The 16327-nt window shown below is 35.2% G+C and overlaps 1 protein-coding gene across 1 annotated transcript in view; it reads left to right on the top strand.

Moving 5' to 3' along the window:
• Nucleotides 1-14015, top strand: part of LOC126481423 (3-ketoacyl-CoA thiolase, mitochondrial-like) — a 37541-nt gene extending 23526 nt beyond the window's left edge. Inside the window, exons 3-8 of the mRNA XM_050105164.1 lie at nt 1989-2120; nt 5280-5544; nt 8844-9019; nt 10146-10346; nt 10514-10668; nt 13541-14015. Of these exons, the coding sequence (XP_049961121.1) occupies nt 1989-2120; nt 5280-5544; nt 8844-9019; nt 10146-10346; nt 10514-10668; nt 13541-13625 (1014 nt within the window). The 3' untranslated portion in view covers nt 13626-14015. The remainder of the gene's footprint in view (nt 1-1988; nt 2121-5279; nt 5545-8843; nt 9020-10145; nt 10347-10513; nt 10669-13540) is intronic.
• The last annotated feature ends 2312 nt before the right edge of the window (nt 14016-16327 follow it).

The following is a 16327-nucleotide window of genomic DNA, read 5'->3' as shown; positions in this document are numbered from 1 at the left end:
ACATGCTCTGTCTGAAACTCTTCTAACTGCCTGAATTCTGGTAATGTATTTACTTTCAAGGTTCATCTTTCACAACCATATAGCAAAATGAACATGTAATAGGTTTCATGGATGACCCTCTTACAATTAAATGGTGCTTTGTTGTTCTATATTAGATCTTTAACTGTTTTATAGAAGTTGTTACTGCTTGAATTCTGTGAGTGAGATCTTTGACTATAGAACCAGTATTGGTGACAAAATGATAGGTCACCTGTAGCTGTTTCCTCTACATTTCAACATGTCCCATTGGTTGCCTGTGTCTTTTCACATCTATCACCTCACTTTTTTCCTGGTTGAAGATGAGGCCATATACTTCAGCAGCTACTGACTGAGAGTTTGTTTGACCTCGAATGTCTTCTTTAGAGTCATCCCACAGACATATCTCATCAGCAAACAATATGGCTTTCATTTTTCCATCCCCAGGATTTGGTATACATTTGTCTGGATCTTGTATGCTACAGTGACAAAAAGAATAGGACATAGAACAGCACCTTGCCTTAACCCTTACTTCATTCCAAACGTTTAGGTCATTCTCAAGGGTGTTTTGACTTTAATGTGTCTTCATATAAATTCTTCGTCCTGTGTACCATGTCAGCCCATATTCAAATTTTCTTGGGCGTTCTGCATACCTTTTCTCCTGTTTAAAGCATCAAATGCTTTCTTTAATTCAGGAAGGATAACCACTGGTCTCAGTGATGTTCGTAGTATTTTACCATTTATTGGCAGAGAGCAAAAATTAAATGAGTTGTTGATTTTCCCTTCTTGAATCCATAAAGTTATTCCAAAAGATTTTCTTTAATAAGGAGTCTGATCTTATACTCTATAATTCTTTCACAAAGTTTATCCACTTGAAATCTGAAAGTGATATGTCTATAGTTACAACATTTATTTCTATTCCTCAAAAGTTCAGATTATGGTGCCTATTTTGCAATCCGTGGGTACATTTTTCCCCACCTACATACACAAATGTAGGAGGATAGTGTTGCTGAAATTGGGGCAAAGTTCCCTGCACCAGTGGCTTTCAAAATATTGATGTAGATGGATATCAGTGCTATAGGTATCCATAACTATACTTCATAGTGGTGCCATATCTTCTTGACAGAAGTGTCTTTATTTTTTGCCTACACAGTGATTCTCAATATACACTGACATGGAAACAGGGGAATGTTTCTATTTATGTTTGTGTTATCAGAAAGGAGAAGCAGAAATCTTCCACTCCCTTTCCATCGCTCTTCCACCAATTCTTCTCCCTCTACAACCAAATCCACGGTAATAAAAAATATAATAAAAATAAAAAGAGCCTTGTTTTGAATAAAAAAGAAAACAATAATAAAGTTTTTCTTAATTAAGGTATTACAAGTATTTATCTCCACACTGATAAATTACAGAAAGTTTCAAAAGAACAGTATCTTTAAATTGTTGCAAATTTATTTTCATCAAGAAAAGCAACAGTAACACAGCATCATAAAAAGGCAGAAGCAGACACTTAAATTGAAACTGCTCGCGTTCAATGGGTAATCAACATCATAGGCAGACAGATGCACCAAGAGTCTGCATCAGTTACATGCATGATGAGAATCTCAGGAGTAAAATAAAAGAAAATATTCTGATAATAATAAAAAAATTGATGAACATAAATTAGAATATAGGTAAAAATGATGGGGATATCCACGTTTGGGTTTTCTTAGAGTTCAGTTTCAGCATGTCAACCTGAAATGTAATAATATGTGTAAAATCTGTAGTAATCATAAAATATGTAGTTGAATGTGTAATTGTGGCAATTTGTTTTAAAAATAAGAAGCTAAAAATAGTCATACAGCTTTAAATGTGCATTTCAAATTACTAGATACTTCTAATTTAATTGTATTGTATAGGGTAAGAATATTATACATATTGGCATGTTATGTTCAAAATTACATTACAGGTGATGAACAAATCTTATTTTACAGGTTTCATCAGCAGATGGAATACTGATAGCTCGACATGCTGCTTTATACAGTGGTGTCCCAATAGACAGGCATGCCATGAGCATAAATCGGCTCTGTGGATCTGGTTTTCAATCCATTGTCAGTGGCGCTCAGGTGAGATGATGTTTATATTATGCCCTAGACATTTGTAGAAATAAGAAACTAGTATATTTTGCGGGCTCTACAATGAGCAACAAGAATTTGTGTAATGTAGAGAACTGAAAAACTTGCACAGACTTCTATAGAGTCTTGCTTTCTTTTTGGAGTATATTTATTCTGTATGTCATTTCACAAGTAATGATAAAAACCAGTCTGAAGTAAACTGCAGAAGGCTTATACGTAAACAGAATGGAAGACACAAAAAAATGTAGCCTTTGCTTCTTTGTGTAGGTGGGTTTCTATATTCTGATGGAAAAGTCTTTAATGAGTGCTTACTGGTGCAGTTCAAGAGGACAGGGATCCCACAAAATTTCTTTGTTACCTTCAGCTGTCAACTGACTGATATGCTGCACACAGAAACACACAACATAAAACCATTTCTACCAGCTTTTGCCCTTTGTCTAGTAAACTTGCAGCAGTACACACACCCACATACGACCCCACAGACACCCAAACTCACACATCCGTGGCCATAGTGAGACTCACTGTGGCTACAGGTGTATGTGTTGGGATGTCTGTGGTGTTGTGTGTGTGAATGTGTGTACATCTGGAGAAAGAGCACGAGCTTGGAAGATAGTATAAATAGTTTCCTGTTGTGTGTTTCTATGCAGCACACAGTCAGATATTGGTGAATCATTGCATTTCCTTTATTTTACATATTATTCCACCCATGAATTTTCACTGTTGTTATTCATTGTTACCTTTGTACTTCACTAATCAAAGCAGCAATGCTCCACAATTGCTTAATATGTATGGGAATTGGATATACATCCTGGACTCCTTCCTGCCCTTCTCTGTGCCCATTTCCTTCTCCCTTCTCTCTTTGTCCATTTCCTCCCACCCCTCCCCCCTCCCCCCGCCACTCTCTCTGCCAGTCCCCTCTTCCTCCCTCTCTATGTCCATTTTCTCCCCCTCTTCTCTATTCTCTTACCATGTCTCTGATCTTGAGCCTTGTTTACTGCTATTTTAAATGGAACCTTGACTGGGAACTGATATCACTTATAATGAAAGGGAAGATCGGTTGTAATAATTGGTATATGGGGTATGAGAGACACCTCTCCAGTTGCTGGATTTGTGACACTAGTAGTTACTATGTCAGTGTTTTGCAATTTTAATCTACAAATGGATAAGATTACGAAGTCTTAAATGATTCAGATTCTGTAGTAGTATTATAACTGTAAGTCATTAATACAACTCTCCTGTTTTCAGTAAAACTGACAACAAGGAAGACAACTGTAAGCACATAGTGTGTATAGCTTTAGATCGAAAATATATACAAAGAGAAATAATAATACGAAAGAAACAATTGTCTAATGGTTTACATGCCCTCTTGTAGTAGTTGAAACTGACTGCAAGAAAGAAATTGAAGCCATACATTTTTACAGTAGTATGAATTAGCCATATCTTATCTGATTAATTAGATCTAATAATAGAAAGTCTATATCACTAGAATAGCAGTAATGATGTTCTTCGTTAGCAGGTCTCCATTCATATACTGCACTGATAATAATTGTCCTTTGCAGTTTTCAACTTACTCGTGTAACTGAGCAAGAAGTAGTACTGTAACTTGAGAAGCAGTTTGTTTTCCTTCCTTCCACCCCTCCCTCCCTCGCACCCTCCTCCCTTGGTAAAGTCATTTGCAGTATTATTTTCACTTAACTTACAAAAAATGACATATAAGGTGTTAATTTTTAATTTCCTTTCATTACTGGCAACATGTATGTACAAGTTGTAAATTCAAGAGACTGACCTTTGCTCATTTTCAAACAGTGGAAACAAAATAAATTCTGCAGTAGAATTCTACATCGAATCATGTATAAAGCTATGTTTTCCAAATTAGTAAGAGCTTATGCTATTTCCTTTTTGGTACATGATGCAAACAATCAATTTTTCATTGAAAAAGCTTAAGTTTATCCACTTAAAGGCTAATCCAATAACATTGACAAATTTTAATTTAAAAATTAATTTACTCTGATGTATGAAGTTCATCAGGTCCACAATCATTGTGGATATATAATTTTTATTATATATACATTTTTCTCTTATTTTATGACTCCAACAAAAGTTTGCATAAAGGAATCAACTTTAATGAAAAAATATTTCATTTATTTATTTGTTGTTAGCCATCATATGTTGAAACAGACAATTTTACAAATCAAATTCTACAACATATTTAACAGTCATCATCTTAATGTTAGAAATTTGCTTTATAGATGTCAAATTGAAGTGGTGCACTTGGAACTGGTAAGTAAACTATAAAGAGACTATGTTGTACAAATGCCAAACTTTGCATACCCTTAAACAGTTCATGGAATACACAATATTGAATTTTTATTTCCTTCTTAGCTTAATTTTGACAGTAGGTGACAGGTTAGAACAATGCATGGGGATGAGGAGCTTTACTATGTACATTAAAATTCCTTAGCACTATACACACACTTACCAACTAACAGCTTATGAAGGTGGTCATCAAAAACGTCACTGGTAAGTCTTCCATTGATGGTGGTAGCTTGTTATATAGCTTCATGCCATTCCAATAAAGCAAAAAATATTGGAATTACTTTTATCTCTTATGTTGTGTTTAAAAATTATAATTTTTGGAAACAAGCTTTCACGAGAGCAATGAGTGGAAATATATTGTCATGTTTTTTTACTGTGAAGAAAGTGAATGAATTTAAGGAACTTTCTCCAAAACTAGAGATGTCAGTAGCAGATTAAACGTACTATATGCATAGTAAAATGCTTAACCTGTTAAAATTTTTTGTATTGTTACATATTATTTGCACATATAAATTTTATAATTTTTGATGTAGACCATCCACCAGCAGCTGGTGAATGGGGTAGACTTAGTAATACAGTAATAATGTACGCATAAAAGTAATAATGTCCTTGAGGAAATCTGGCATAGTGCGTGATTACTGACTGTGCAGTATTGATACTGGTATCTGTGACAGAATTACACAATGGCTGTTTCAGTCACCCTAGAAAAGTAGTCCCTACAATCCTAGGTATCAAAAACTGAATCAATATCTTTTAGCAGCACATAAGTGTCTTAAATTAATTTTACTGTATTGTCCATCAATGTTTTAATACCTCAAATAATTCTGCTTTCAGAGCATACTTGTGGGTGAATCAAAAGTGGTCTTAACTGGAGGAGCTGAAAATATGAGTCAGACACCATATTTTGTGCGTAATGTCAGGTTTGGAGCACCTCTTGGAACCAAAATTGAATTTGAAGACTCCTTCTGGGCTGGTCTCACAGACACATATTGTAATTTAAATATGGCTATGACAGCGGAGAACTTAGCTGTAAAGTATAAATTAACCAGGGAGAATGTTGACAAGTTTGCCCTTCGATCACAGATGCTTTGGAAGAATGGTAAGCCTAATCAGCAGCCTAGTACTTTTGGCGTGTGTGTGTGTGTGTGTGAGAGAGAGAGAGAGAGAGAGAGAGAGAGAGAGAGAGAGAGAGAGAGAGAGAGAGACTGCCTTTATTTCTCAAGTACAGCAAAAAACTGAATCGGGAATAAATAGATAGAGAAGAAAATCAGCAGTATCATTTTCAAAGAAACTATCCTGAGATTTGCCTTAAGGGTTTTGAGAAACTACAGAAAACCTAAATCTCAGTAGTCAGATAGGGATTTGACCCACCGTTTTCTTGAATGCAAGTCCAGTGTGTTACCACCATGTCTTCTTCATAGTTAAAATGCTTAAGCCTATGAATCATCTGGTATGAGGTGATATAATTTTTTTTAATGTTACATTGGAATAAGGTCAACACTTCTAAAACTTGTACCACCTTTAATCATAATAATTTTTTACCCTTCTTCCAACTGAGTTAACATGGTTGTTAGCAGTTAAGACACACATGAAAATGCCTTTGCTATTTCCTAAACTGAGGGCCATGTTGAACAATTTTCCCTATCCAATCCACTACTACTATACATTCCAGCACACTCATTTGGGAAACACAAAAATAGGAAAGTGAGATCTGTGATAGAAACAAAGACAGATATAGATCTTTATTTTGTACTGACATGACCATTATCAAGTTTTCAATCACAAGTACTTCCCTTAGACAAATCTAGGCCAATAGCAGCCAAAATCCATTGCTGAAAATGTTGAACATCAAGGACCTGACTCACTTGGACTTTAAGTTTTCAACATAAGCACTTTCAAACTCAACATTTATCTTTAGCGTTTTCTCTGTCTTCCTAGCACTTACAATCTTTTCATCCTATATTTTCTTATAAATATTCTCTAATTAAAATGTTTATAATTATCATGTTTTATACATCTTCTGTGTTTGAAGGTACATGCTTTTAAGGGGCTCCGGAACGCCCTATACTTGCAATGTTAACGCTTATAAATTACGTCTTTCCTCACAAAGTATTTGAAGTAGGAAATTGAACTTTTTACAGATTATTTATTGAAATATGGGCTACAACTTAACACAAGGATTTTACAAAATTTTAGTTCAGTTATTAAAGATGATTTTTTTTTTAATTGTAATGAAAATTTTTTCAATTGTAATGAAAATTCACAACAGCTATGACAGCGGAGAACTTAGCTGTAAAGTATAAATTAACCAGGGAGAATGTTGACAAGTTTGCCCTTCGATCACAGATGCTTTGGAAGAATGGTAAGCCTAATCAGCAGCCTAGTACTTTTGGCGTGTGTGTGTGTGTGTGTGAGAGAGAGAGAGAGAGAGAGAGAGAGAGAGAGAGAGAGAGAGAGAGAGAGACTGCCTTTATTTCTCAAGTACAGCAAAAAACTGAATCGGGAATAAATAGATAGAGAAGAAAATCAGCAGTATCATTTTCAAAGAAACTATCCTGAGATTTGCCTTAAGGGTTTTGAGAAACTACAGAAAACCTAAATCTCAGTAGTCAGATAGGGATTTGACCCACCGTTTTCTTGAATGCAAGTCCAGTGTGTTACCACCATGTCTTCTTCATAGTTAAAATGCTTAAGCCTATGAATCATCTGGTATGAGGTGATATAATTTTTTTTAATGTTACATTGGAATAAGGTCAACACTTCTAAAACTTTTGCAAATTGTTTATTTATATATTCAAAAATATACAGTTTTTTTGAAAAAGGCTGTGTTAAATTATGCAGAAGGTACTGTGTAACATTTACTGAAAGTTTGAGACAAATATGTTTGGAAGATCCTTAGAAAACATGTAATTAGTATGACAAAATAAATGTTTTGGGAATCGAGCGACAAGGATTGGATTAACTTTTTAGTGCATTCCAGGTCCATAGGATGGATTATCTTCATCCTCTGCAAACTCCTCCTCCAGCTTCCTCTTGTTCCTCCTCCTGTTTACTCTTGCTTGTATTTCTAGACTCTTTACAGCCCTGTCTGCAGCCCGAAGGCGTTCCTTGTCTAAAGCAAGCATCGCTCGTTGTTGTGTTCGTAGATTTTGCTACCATTTTCTTCAGTTGCAGTTACTGCAACACTGTTCCAAAAGGTGGTCATGTATGAACACTTATCACATTTCAGTTGTATTTCATTAGCAAGTCCTACGTGCTTTATTATGGAGAGTTCCAGATCAACTTCACTACAATGAATACATCTTACACAGTTTGAAACAATTCCTTTGAGAACCGACATATCAAATATTTCATTCACATTCGATTCGCCCATAAAACATTCATAGTTTTCACTCATTGAACCAAGCTTCTTCTGTGAAATATTTTCTTTCCCACTTTGACTGCTATGGGCCGGTGCAGGTGTAGGTTAGGTTCACTCACTTGGTTATCGTCTTTATTGTTTACAGTAATAACGCATACCTTTGGCTTTCCAACATTTATCCTTTTCTTAAAAGCCTTCAGAGGATTTCTAATAACTTTACTTTTACTCATTATTATACTTCAACAAACCAGAGACTCGAGAAACAGAATTAATTAATCATATTTTCGAGATAACGACAGAGTAAATAAACATGAAACAATCGACAATCACACCAGCGATATATATCGAACCATCACAGGTTAGCCACAACACATACCTTATCTCACATCACTAAAATGTACCTGATGAACACGGACGTTAATAATAACACCATTTGACAGCAGTTTAACAGCGCCACAGTGGGTCACGCCCATGTAGAACACATTTCAAAAAAAATTTAAAAATAGTTTTGGTCTTCGGAATTGAATAAATTATATATCTATTAAAATGTAATAGTCTGCAGATTCAGAAAACGCAAAAAAGTAGAAATTGAACTTTTCATGATTTTGAGCCTTTCCGGAGCCCCTTAAGATGGGCTAAAGACTTTACAAGATTTGTATCTGTTTTCCGTATCTGAGACAAGATTTTGAATATCCCTATTAATATGAAAAGGTTTTTATTGACACATCATTTACTGGTAGACTTTTGCTGACTTGGGAGAGCAAGCATTTCTAATGCTTCAGACAAAGATTTCAGTTTTGAAGGCCTATCAAAAATTAAAAGTTGTGTTCAGGGCAAAGAGTGCTGAGCTTTGTATGCTAAACAAGGAATCAGTATACTTACTCCATTGAGGTATTGATCATATGAATATCTAATATTCCCTATATAAAAAGAGTTTAGGATATGTATGTATGTATACACTGAGTGTATGGAGCCAAGAGCCAATTTAAACTTACTTTTAACTTGAACTGTTATGAAACTCTTTTTGTTTATTACAGCCAATGAAAAAGGTTACTTTAAGGAAGAATTAGCTCCAGTTACCATAAAAACAAGGAAAGGTGAAGAAATTGTGAATGTTGATGAGCATCCTAGACCATTCTCCACAGCTGAAGGGCTAGCAGCTCTTCCTCCAGTTTTTAAAAAAGGCGGAGTTGTTACTGCAGGTTCTGCATCGGTAAGAGATATTGGTTCCCTGCAAAGTGTTTGATACTACTCCCATTTACGTTTCTATAAACTTTGGCAGCATCTGTTGCTATTGCCAAAAGAGCAATGATAACGTTTTGTATTTTACTTGTGCATATGCTGTTCATTTGTCTCATAACTAATTTTTTTGCCTCAAAGAAGCCATCAAAGGAAGTAGGAATGGCAGTTACTTTGTTTTATTCATTGAATGGAATAACTGATTTAGGATCAAAATTTATAAACTGATGTCTGTCCACACTAAGTAATAGGAAGCATCATTCAGAGGAAAGGCTAGCAAAAGTTGATTTCATTTGCGAAATGTTGCAATGACACACCTGCATACAGCTCTTTGGTAAAGTTCTGTAGCTGATCACCAGAAGGCTGTGTCCATCATGAACCATAGTATCCTACTGGTATTCGGCACGTGTTTTACGTCCAGTGATCTTGTTTTTGGGGTTTCTTAGATTGATTTAGAAAAATATTAAGATAGTTGTTTTCAAAACTATTCTGACAGTTCCTACCTCTGATGTATGCCTTTTGTAATGACTTTATCATAAATGAAACATTAAGCACTAGTCTTCCCTTTTTCTTTTTTGTAGTATCAGGTGAAATCCAACATTAACTAAAGATAACAAAAATACTTTATATGTTTCGAAGTTTTTGCTGTTTGAAGGTTGCTGCTCCAGTTACATGCACCGCATTCTCATATTTTGCAATAGTCCTGTATCATGCACAAACTGAAACTATGTCTTTTACAAGCTGGATTTGATTAGAATAGGTGTGCTGATTAACACTGTTCCCTCACAATTCGTTTTCCTAAGAATACTCATCATTGCACATTTTCATTTAGTGTATAGAAACAATATTTATCCACAAAGATTTAATGAATAAATAAACAGCAACTTATTTTTATGCCTGACCTAAATGTATAGGCCTCTTCTCATAAATTTACTTTATGTGATACTTCTGGTGCAGAAGCAACTCTGAAATATACAAGAGAACACGGTCATCATCAAGTGTTACTGAACTTCTTGTTTCTCTGTTACTGGTTGATTTAAATATATATTTTATTAAGATGATACTTATATTTTTATTAACTTTCCTGTATCTATTAACAGGGTATATGTGATGGTGCTGGAGCTGTGATAATTGCCAGTGAAGAAGCTTGCAAGGAATATAATTACCAACCTCTTGCCCGCCTAGTTGGTTACTCTGTTGCTGGAGTTGATCCCAGCATAATGGGTATTGGTCCTGCACCTGCAATACAAAATCTGTTGAAGGTTTCTGGAAAATCTTTAGCGGATATTGACCTGGTTGATGTGAGTAGATTTCAAGGGAAAAAATGTTAACTATGTTCTTTGGATCAAATTATTGCATATAACCTGTGCACTGTCTCTACCAAGTAATAATTACATGCACTTTCAAACAATCAAACTGCCTATTTACTTAGGACTACAGAAAAATAACTGTCCTTACTGACTTACAGATCAATGAAGCATTTGGTGCCCAGGTAATGGCCTGCCAGGAAGAACTGAAACTAGATATTGATAAACTTAATGTCAATGGGGGTGCTATTGCTCTAGGTCATCCACTTGCAGCATCAGGGGCTAGAATCACCACACATATTGTACATGAGCTCAGGTAAATTATCTTTAATTAAGGATACAATTATAAATCGTGGAAAAATCGAAATTTTTTATGACTTTATTAAATTCTATAGTCTTTCCTTTTACATTGATATATACATTACAGGGTTTCAAATGAAAAATGGCCTATATATACCAAATTTTAATGTTATGGTCACATATGCCGCCACACCCCCTTTATTTCTGTTACAGAAACTAGTATTATTTAGAAAAGAACTGTGAACATTCTCTTTCCGGCAATTATAGTATGATACATTGTATATGTTGATGACAGTGCAGGTTTCTAGTGGCTGTAAATGATTATCTTTGCTAGTATTTACTTTTGTTTCGCTGAACCAGTTTGTCCACATGTTAAAGGATGTTTGTTGTCAAAGTGCTACATATATTTGTGGAAGTACATATGCTTTAGTGTGCAATAAATACGAACTATGCCACACATCAAGAAATTCAATAAATGGAAATTCTGTGGTAACCAGTTCACAAAAAAAGCAAGCCACACTGTTGAAAGTAACCTACGTATCAGTTCTTCAGGGAAGAAACTCCCACATGGCACACCTCCTGGTGATTCAAATTTTTGTGTTAACAATGACACTGTTTGTGGTGGATTTGTTGTTGTTGATGTGAACATCTTATCTTCTTTGATAAAGGAATTGGCGAAATGTAAACAATGTGATGCTGTAGGCTGCCTGAAAATAACTGAACAACAAAGTAGCAGGGAGGGTTTAGAATCAAAATTAGTTGTTTTGTTAGATTCTGCATTAAATCTACCTTGAATTTGACTCAAACATTGTCCATAATTCATACGATGTGAATTTGAAGTTAGTGGATGCAATGGGTACAATAGGAAAAGGAAAAAAGACTGCTCAAATGTTTTGTGGTTTGATGGCCCTTCCTCTTCCTCCCAGTAGGTTCAGCAAGTACATAAAAATACTTTTAGGTGCCTTGACGGTTGTGTCTAAAGCATCTATGAAACGTGCAGTAGAAGAAACTGTAAATATTAATGGAACCAGGGACATTCCTGTTGCACTCAATGAGACATGGCAACATCGAGGACATCATTCCTTGAATGGTGTTGTAAGTGCTACTTCTCTGGAGACTGGAAAAGTTGTTGATGTTGAGTGCTTATCTAAGGACTGCCACACCTGTCACGTTAACAGTGAAGGACATATTGAACATCAGTGTTCTAAGAATTATGAATGTTACAGTGGAGGAACTCTAAAAATTTTTCAGACGTCAGTGCCCATTTATAACGTTAGATATACGAAGTACCTAGGCGATGGGGACTCTAAAGCTTTCAATAAAATTAATGAGTTCAATGTTTTTGGTGTCTTGTATTTTACTGAGAAAAAAACTTATTTATTCTCAGTAAAGATCAGGTGCTGACAAAAAGTGGTGAGTTTGGTTTTCAAATACTTAGATTTATTTCTGAATCTGGAAGCACTGTTTACACAAGAAGTCACTTGACCAAGGAGCTTCTAAAAACACCTAAGAGTAGAAGTGCGAGTGTTGTGACTCAAAATAAAAATAAAATTTTTTTTTAAAAAACCTGCCCTAAACATAACATTATGCTCATATATGATTAATAATTTGACACAAAACTTCTTTCTAAATACGTTAATAAAAAGAATTTACTTTACATGGTGATACCTTCGTAACAAAACTGGAGTGTTGCGGACATGTGCAAAAGAGGATGGGTGCAAAACATGGCGATACCTTGGTAACAAAACTGGAGTGTTGTGGACATGTGCAAAAGAGGATGGGTGCTATATTGAGGAAGCTACAAAGAGAAATGAAAGGGAAGTTGCTATCTGATGGAAAATCTCTGTCTGGCCGAGGCAGTATTTTCTAAGAACTACTTGACAAATGTACTTGCAGAAGAGCATGTTACATGTACAAAATCACATGAGTTATTAAAGGTTTGTTCCTACTAGAAGGTATATTGTGGTGTCCTGTGACCAGTTCAGAGCAGCATAAAATTTTATTTTACTTAAGGATGAGCTCATACATACACTTTTTAGGTGAAAATGAAGATGTTTCCAAGTTCATTTTCATAATCATGTAATGTCCCACAAGATTCTGTGAATGGACCTTTGATTTTACTAGCTTACATGAATGTTCAGTACTAAGTTATTTAAGTCCTCACTTTACACAGGTGACACTAGCGTTGCTACAGCTGCTAGAGACTCAAAAATATTCAATTCAAAAGCTGAAGAATATCCCAGGTTGTTCAGTAAATGCTACAGAATAAATGGATACAAAATTTCATCTATGTGACAATCACTGTTATGATGTCTTGTGTAAACTCCTCTGCTTTTCTTTCAATTAAAAAAAATTACATGCAAATGGCACATTAACTACCTCAACATCGCTAATTCAAGTTCCGTATTTACCAAGTAAACGTGAACGAGTTCTTATGGAATACCTGCTATGCCTTTTCTTACACTCACCTCACTTATGCAATGGTTATCAGACTATTTCTCTGAAGAGGAAAGAAGTTTTAATTGATATAAGAAAGCACTGGGGAGCATCTGAGGAATATGATGAGACTTGCAAATTTTGTTTTAAAACACTGAAAATATTCACATCCACTCTCACTTGTTTCATGCACAAGAACGAAAACCAGCAGAATAATAGATGGCAGCAAACATTTATATTTAATTATTGTTACATGTATTTTTATAGGACCCATCTGTTATAATTTATATTAATATCATTATAATTTATATTAATATATATAGTAAAAATTTCTATATTACCCTTAAGATTTATTGTATAAGTACATGTGTATAAGTGATGCCAATGACTAAATGAAAGTGCTTAAACATGAATAAATAAACAGTCCTAAGCAATCCAACCTTTCTTTTCAGGAGGAGGAAAGCAAAATATGGAATTGGATCTGCTTGTATTGGTGGTGGCCAAGGAATTGCTCTCTTGATTGAAAGCATACACTAATAAATGTTTTTTTATGAGAAGACTGAGGTGATAATTCAAAATAATAATTAACTTTCTAGTGCAAATGTTGTTAAAAATGCATTTTGCACATCCAGTATTACTTCATTTCATACGTTTATAGTAAGAAATAAACTACTATGTTATCATCTTTACTGAACCTTCTTAAGTTCCAATGTGAAAAAAGTGTACATTTCTTGAGGTATATAATTGTCAAAATTTTATTTAAATATTGTAGAGAGAACTTTAAGAGTTATTCTGGATATACACTGCTCTCATATGTGTGGTTATTTCTTATTAAGAGAAAACTTTCTTGCTGCTGTAAGGTATATGCTCTGTGCTAATGGAATAGACAAGTGTTCTTGCTACTATAATAAACTATTTACTATAAAACCAGTTAAAAAATTTGCTCTAAATTAAAAAAGACAAGTAATTTTCAGTACAACTCCCATTATGACACCTAAATTCAGAAATTTCTTATGTTTCGTTCTTTAGAGCATAGCTTCATTCAGTGTTGAGTTACATTATATTTTTTACAGAACAAGGCAAATGCTAGTTATAATACATAAAGGCTACAAGATGTTCTCAACATATTGTCCAGTACATTTGAAGTTTGTTGTTATCTGCCTCACACATTCCTCATGGACTTTAACCAACACATGTATCAGAATGCAAGTGCAAGAATCAACAGTCTGTTCCATAAGTTGTGCAATATTTCTGATTTTTACGGCATTCACAATTTCCTGCATAGAAATCTGATGGACTTAAATACAGAGAAAATGGCTGCCACTCCAATGGACATCTATGAGCCATCCATCTCCAGAGAAACTGGTATACATGAGTGCCCAGACAACTAGTCCATAATGAGGTGGTGTACCATCATGTTGGAAGAAAGTTAGAAATGTCTCATCTTCAGACAACAAAGACAGCTGGACACCTTTATCTAACAACTGCAGATAACGGGCTGCTGTTAGTGTATCCTGTATGAAGAATGGGCCAACAATATGAGAACCTGATTTCCCAAACCAAACCATCAATTTTGATGTGCCAATTACCTTTGACAGTTTCATCCAGCAAGGGCTTACATCTGATCAGTATCTGTGATTCTGTTTTTCACTTCTCCATTCACACAGAAATTAGCATCATTTGTAAACAGCGCATCACATGGGGAAATGATGATTTCATCTAGCTTGCATGCCACCCATTCTGCAAACTTCACCCAGTGATCTGGAGATTTGGTGAAATTTGCATTTGCGTTTTGCAATGGTGTCATTTATGTGTGATCAAAATTTTCACTGCTGACGTATGACTGACCTCAGTTTCCTGGTATGCAGAAAACATTGTGCTCTGGACCCTTACTGAACAATTCCAGTGTAGCAGTTCTTGTTTCATCCATGCAGCTTTTGGTTTGTTTGTGACAGAGCAAGTTTAATGGAATTTCACAAGAAGTTCCAACATCACATTGTCATTAACAGGTGGTCTGCCTGGGTGGAGTTGGCTAAAACCCTCTGCAGGGCATTCCCAATGCATTAGGTTGTATTAATGCTATCAGTTTTCACGTCATTTGTAAGAAAGAAGCCTCAGTCATAAGTCAAGGATGAACAAAATCATGCTCATTTGAAAGGCACCAATGTTTTTCCTGTATGATTCTCTACCTTTTTCATACACCACATGACTCCCTTTCCATTTCAAAATTTTTGTCCCATACACTGGCTTGCAAATGGGCCACCATGTTGGTAATATAGTCTCAAAGGTTTCACCCCTCCCCCCCCCCCCCCCTGTCCATCTCATACTATGCTACTTATGGCTGGCACATTGTTAACATCATCTCACTACAGGCTTTCCCAACCTTCCATTCCATATTACTTGAGATTAAATTCCTGTAGTCCACATATTTTGTGTTGTGGGTGAGGGGAGGGAAATATTGCGCACGTAAGCCATTTTTAAAATATTTCTTATTTTTTGAACCGAATTGAAATGGTGAAATCTTATTTTGTCAAGCAATGAATTCCCTATATGTTTATGGTTTCATATTTGATATATTGAATGCATTTACATTTCTACAGGTATTACCGCAAGGGGTGATGTAATACCATGCAGTGTTAGGCATAGTACAATATAGCACATAAAATGGCAAAATCTCTGTAAGAATGAAACAACTGAAAAAATTTATTTACAATTCAAAAATGTAAATCTCAGAACTTATTAAAGTTTCAACAAAGAGCAAAAAATCAAGAGTCCTTTTACTGGTAAAATAACATTGTAACACGATGGACTCAACTTGTCACATTTAACGTTTATTTCAAGGCAGTAGCCACAAACACACTTTTTAGCAGCGTCACATCCACTACACTCTGAATAAACCCATCCACTATAAAACACACATTGAAACCACACCTCCCTGTTTTTCCCAAACTCTCCACAGAGCAGGCAAACGGAATCATTGCCAGTAAATGTTCCTATGTTTATTGTAACAGGAGTTTGTCTGAAAGGGTCAGTGTCATCCATCTCCTAGCCACTATAGAGTTTGTACAATGTTGGGTCTAAATCATCGTCTGATAAGGACTCAAGAGAAATGTTCTGACATTTCATTATGCCAGATTGATGAGGTCTTATTTTTTATGTGAACTTTCTGAACTTACTTTTTTTCTGAGGCTTCAACTTGTTTCTAAACTAACCTTGTCAGGACTCAAAGTGAAAATTGA

Source organism: Schistocerca serialis, chromosome 5 (assembly GCF_023864345.2).
Source record: "Schistocerca serialis cubense isolate TAMUIC-IGC-003099 chromosome 5, iqSchSeri2.2, whole genome shotgun sequence".
In the NCBI taxonomy this organism is placed as follows: Eukaryota; Metazoa; Arthropoda; class Insecta; order Orthoptera; family Acrididae; genus Schistocerca; species Schistocerca serialis.
The sequence above is the reverse complement of the archived record's forward strand: the minus strand, read 5'-3'. Positions and strand labels throughout refer to the sequence as shown.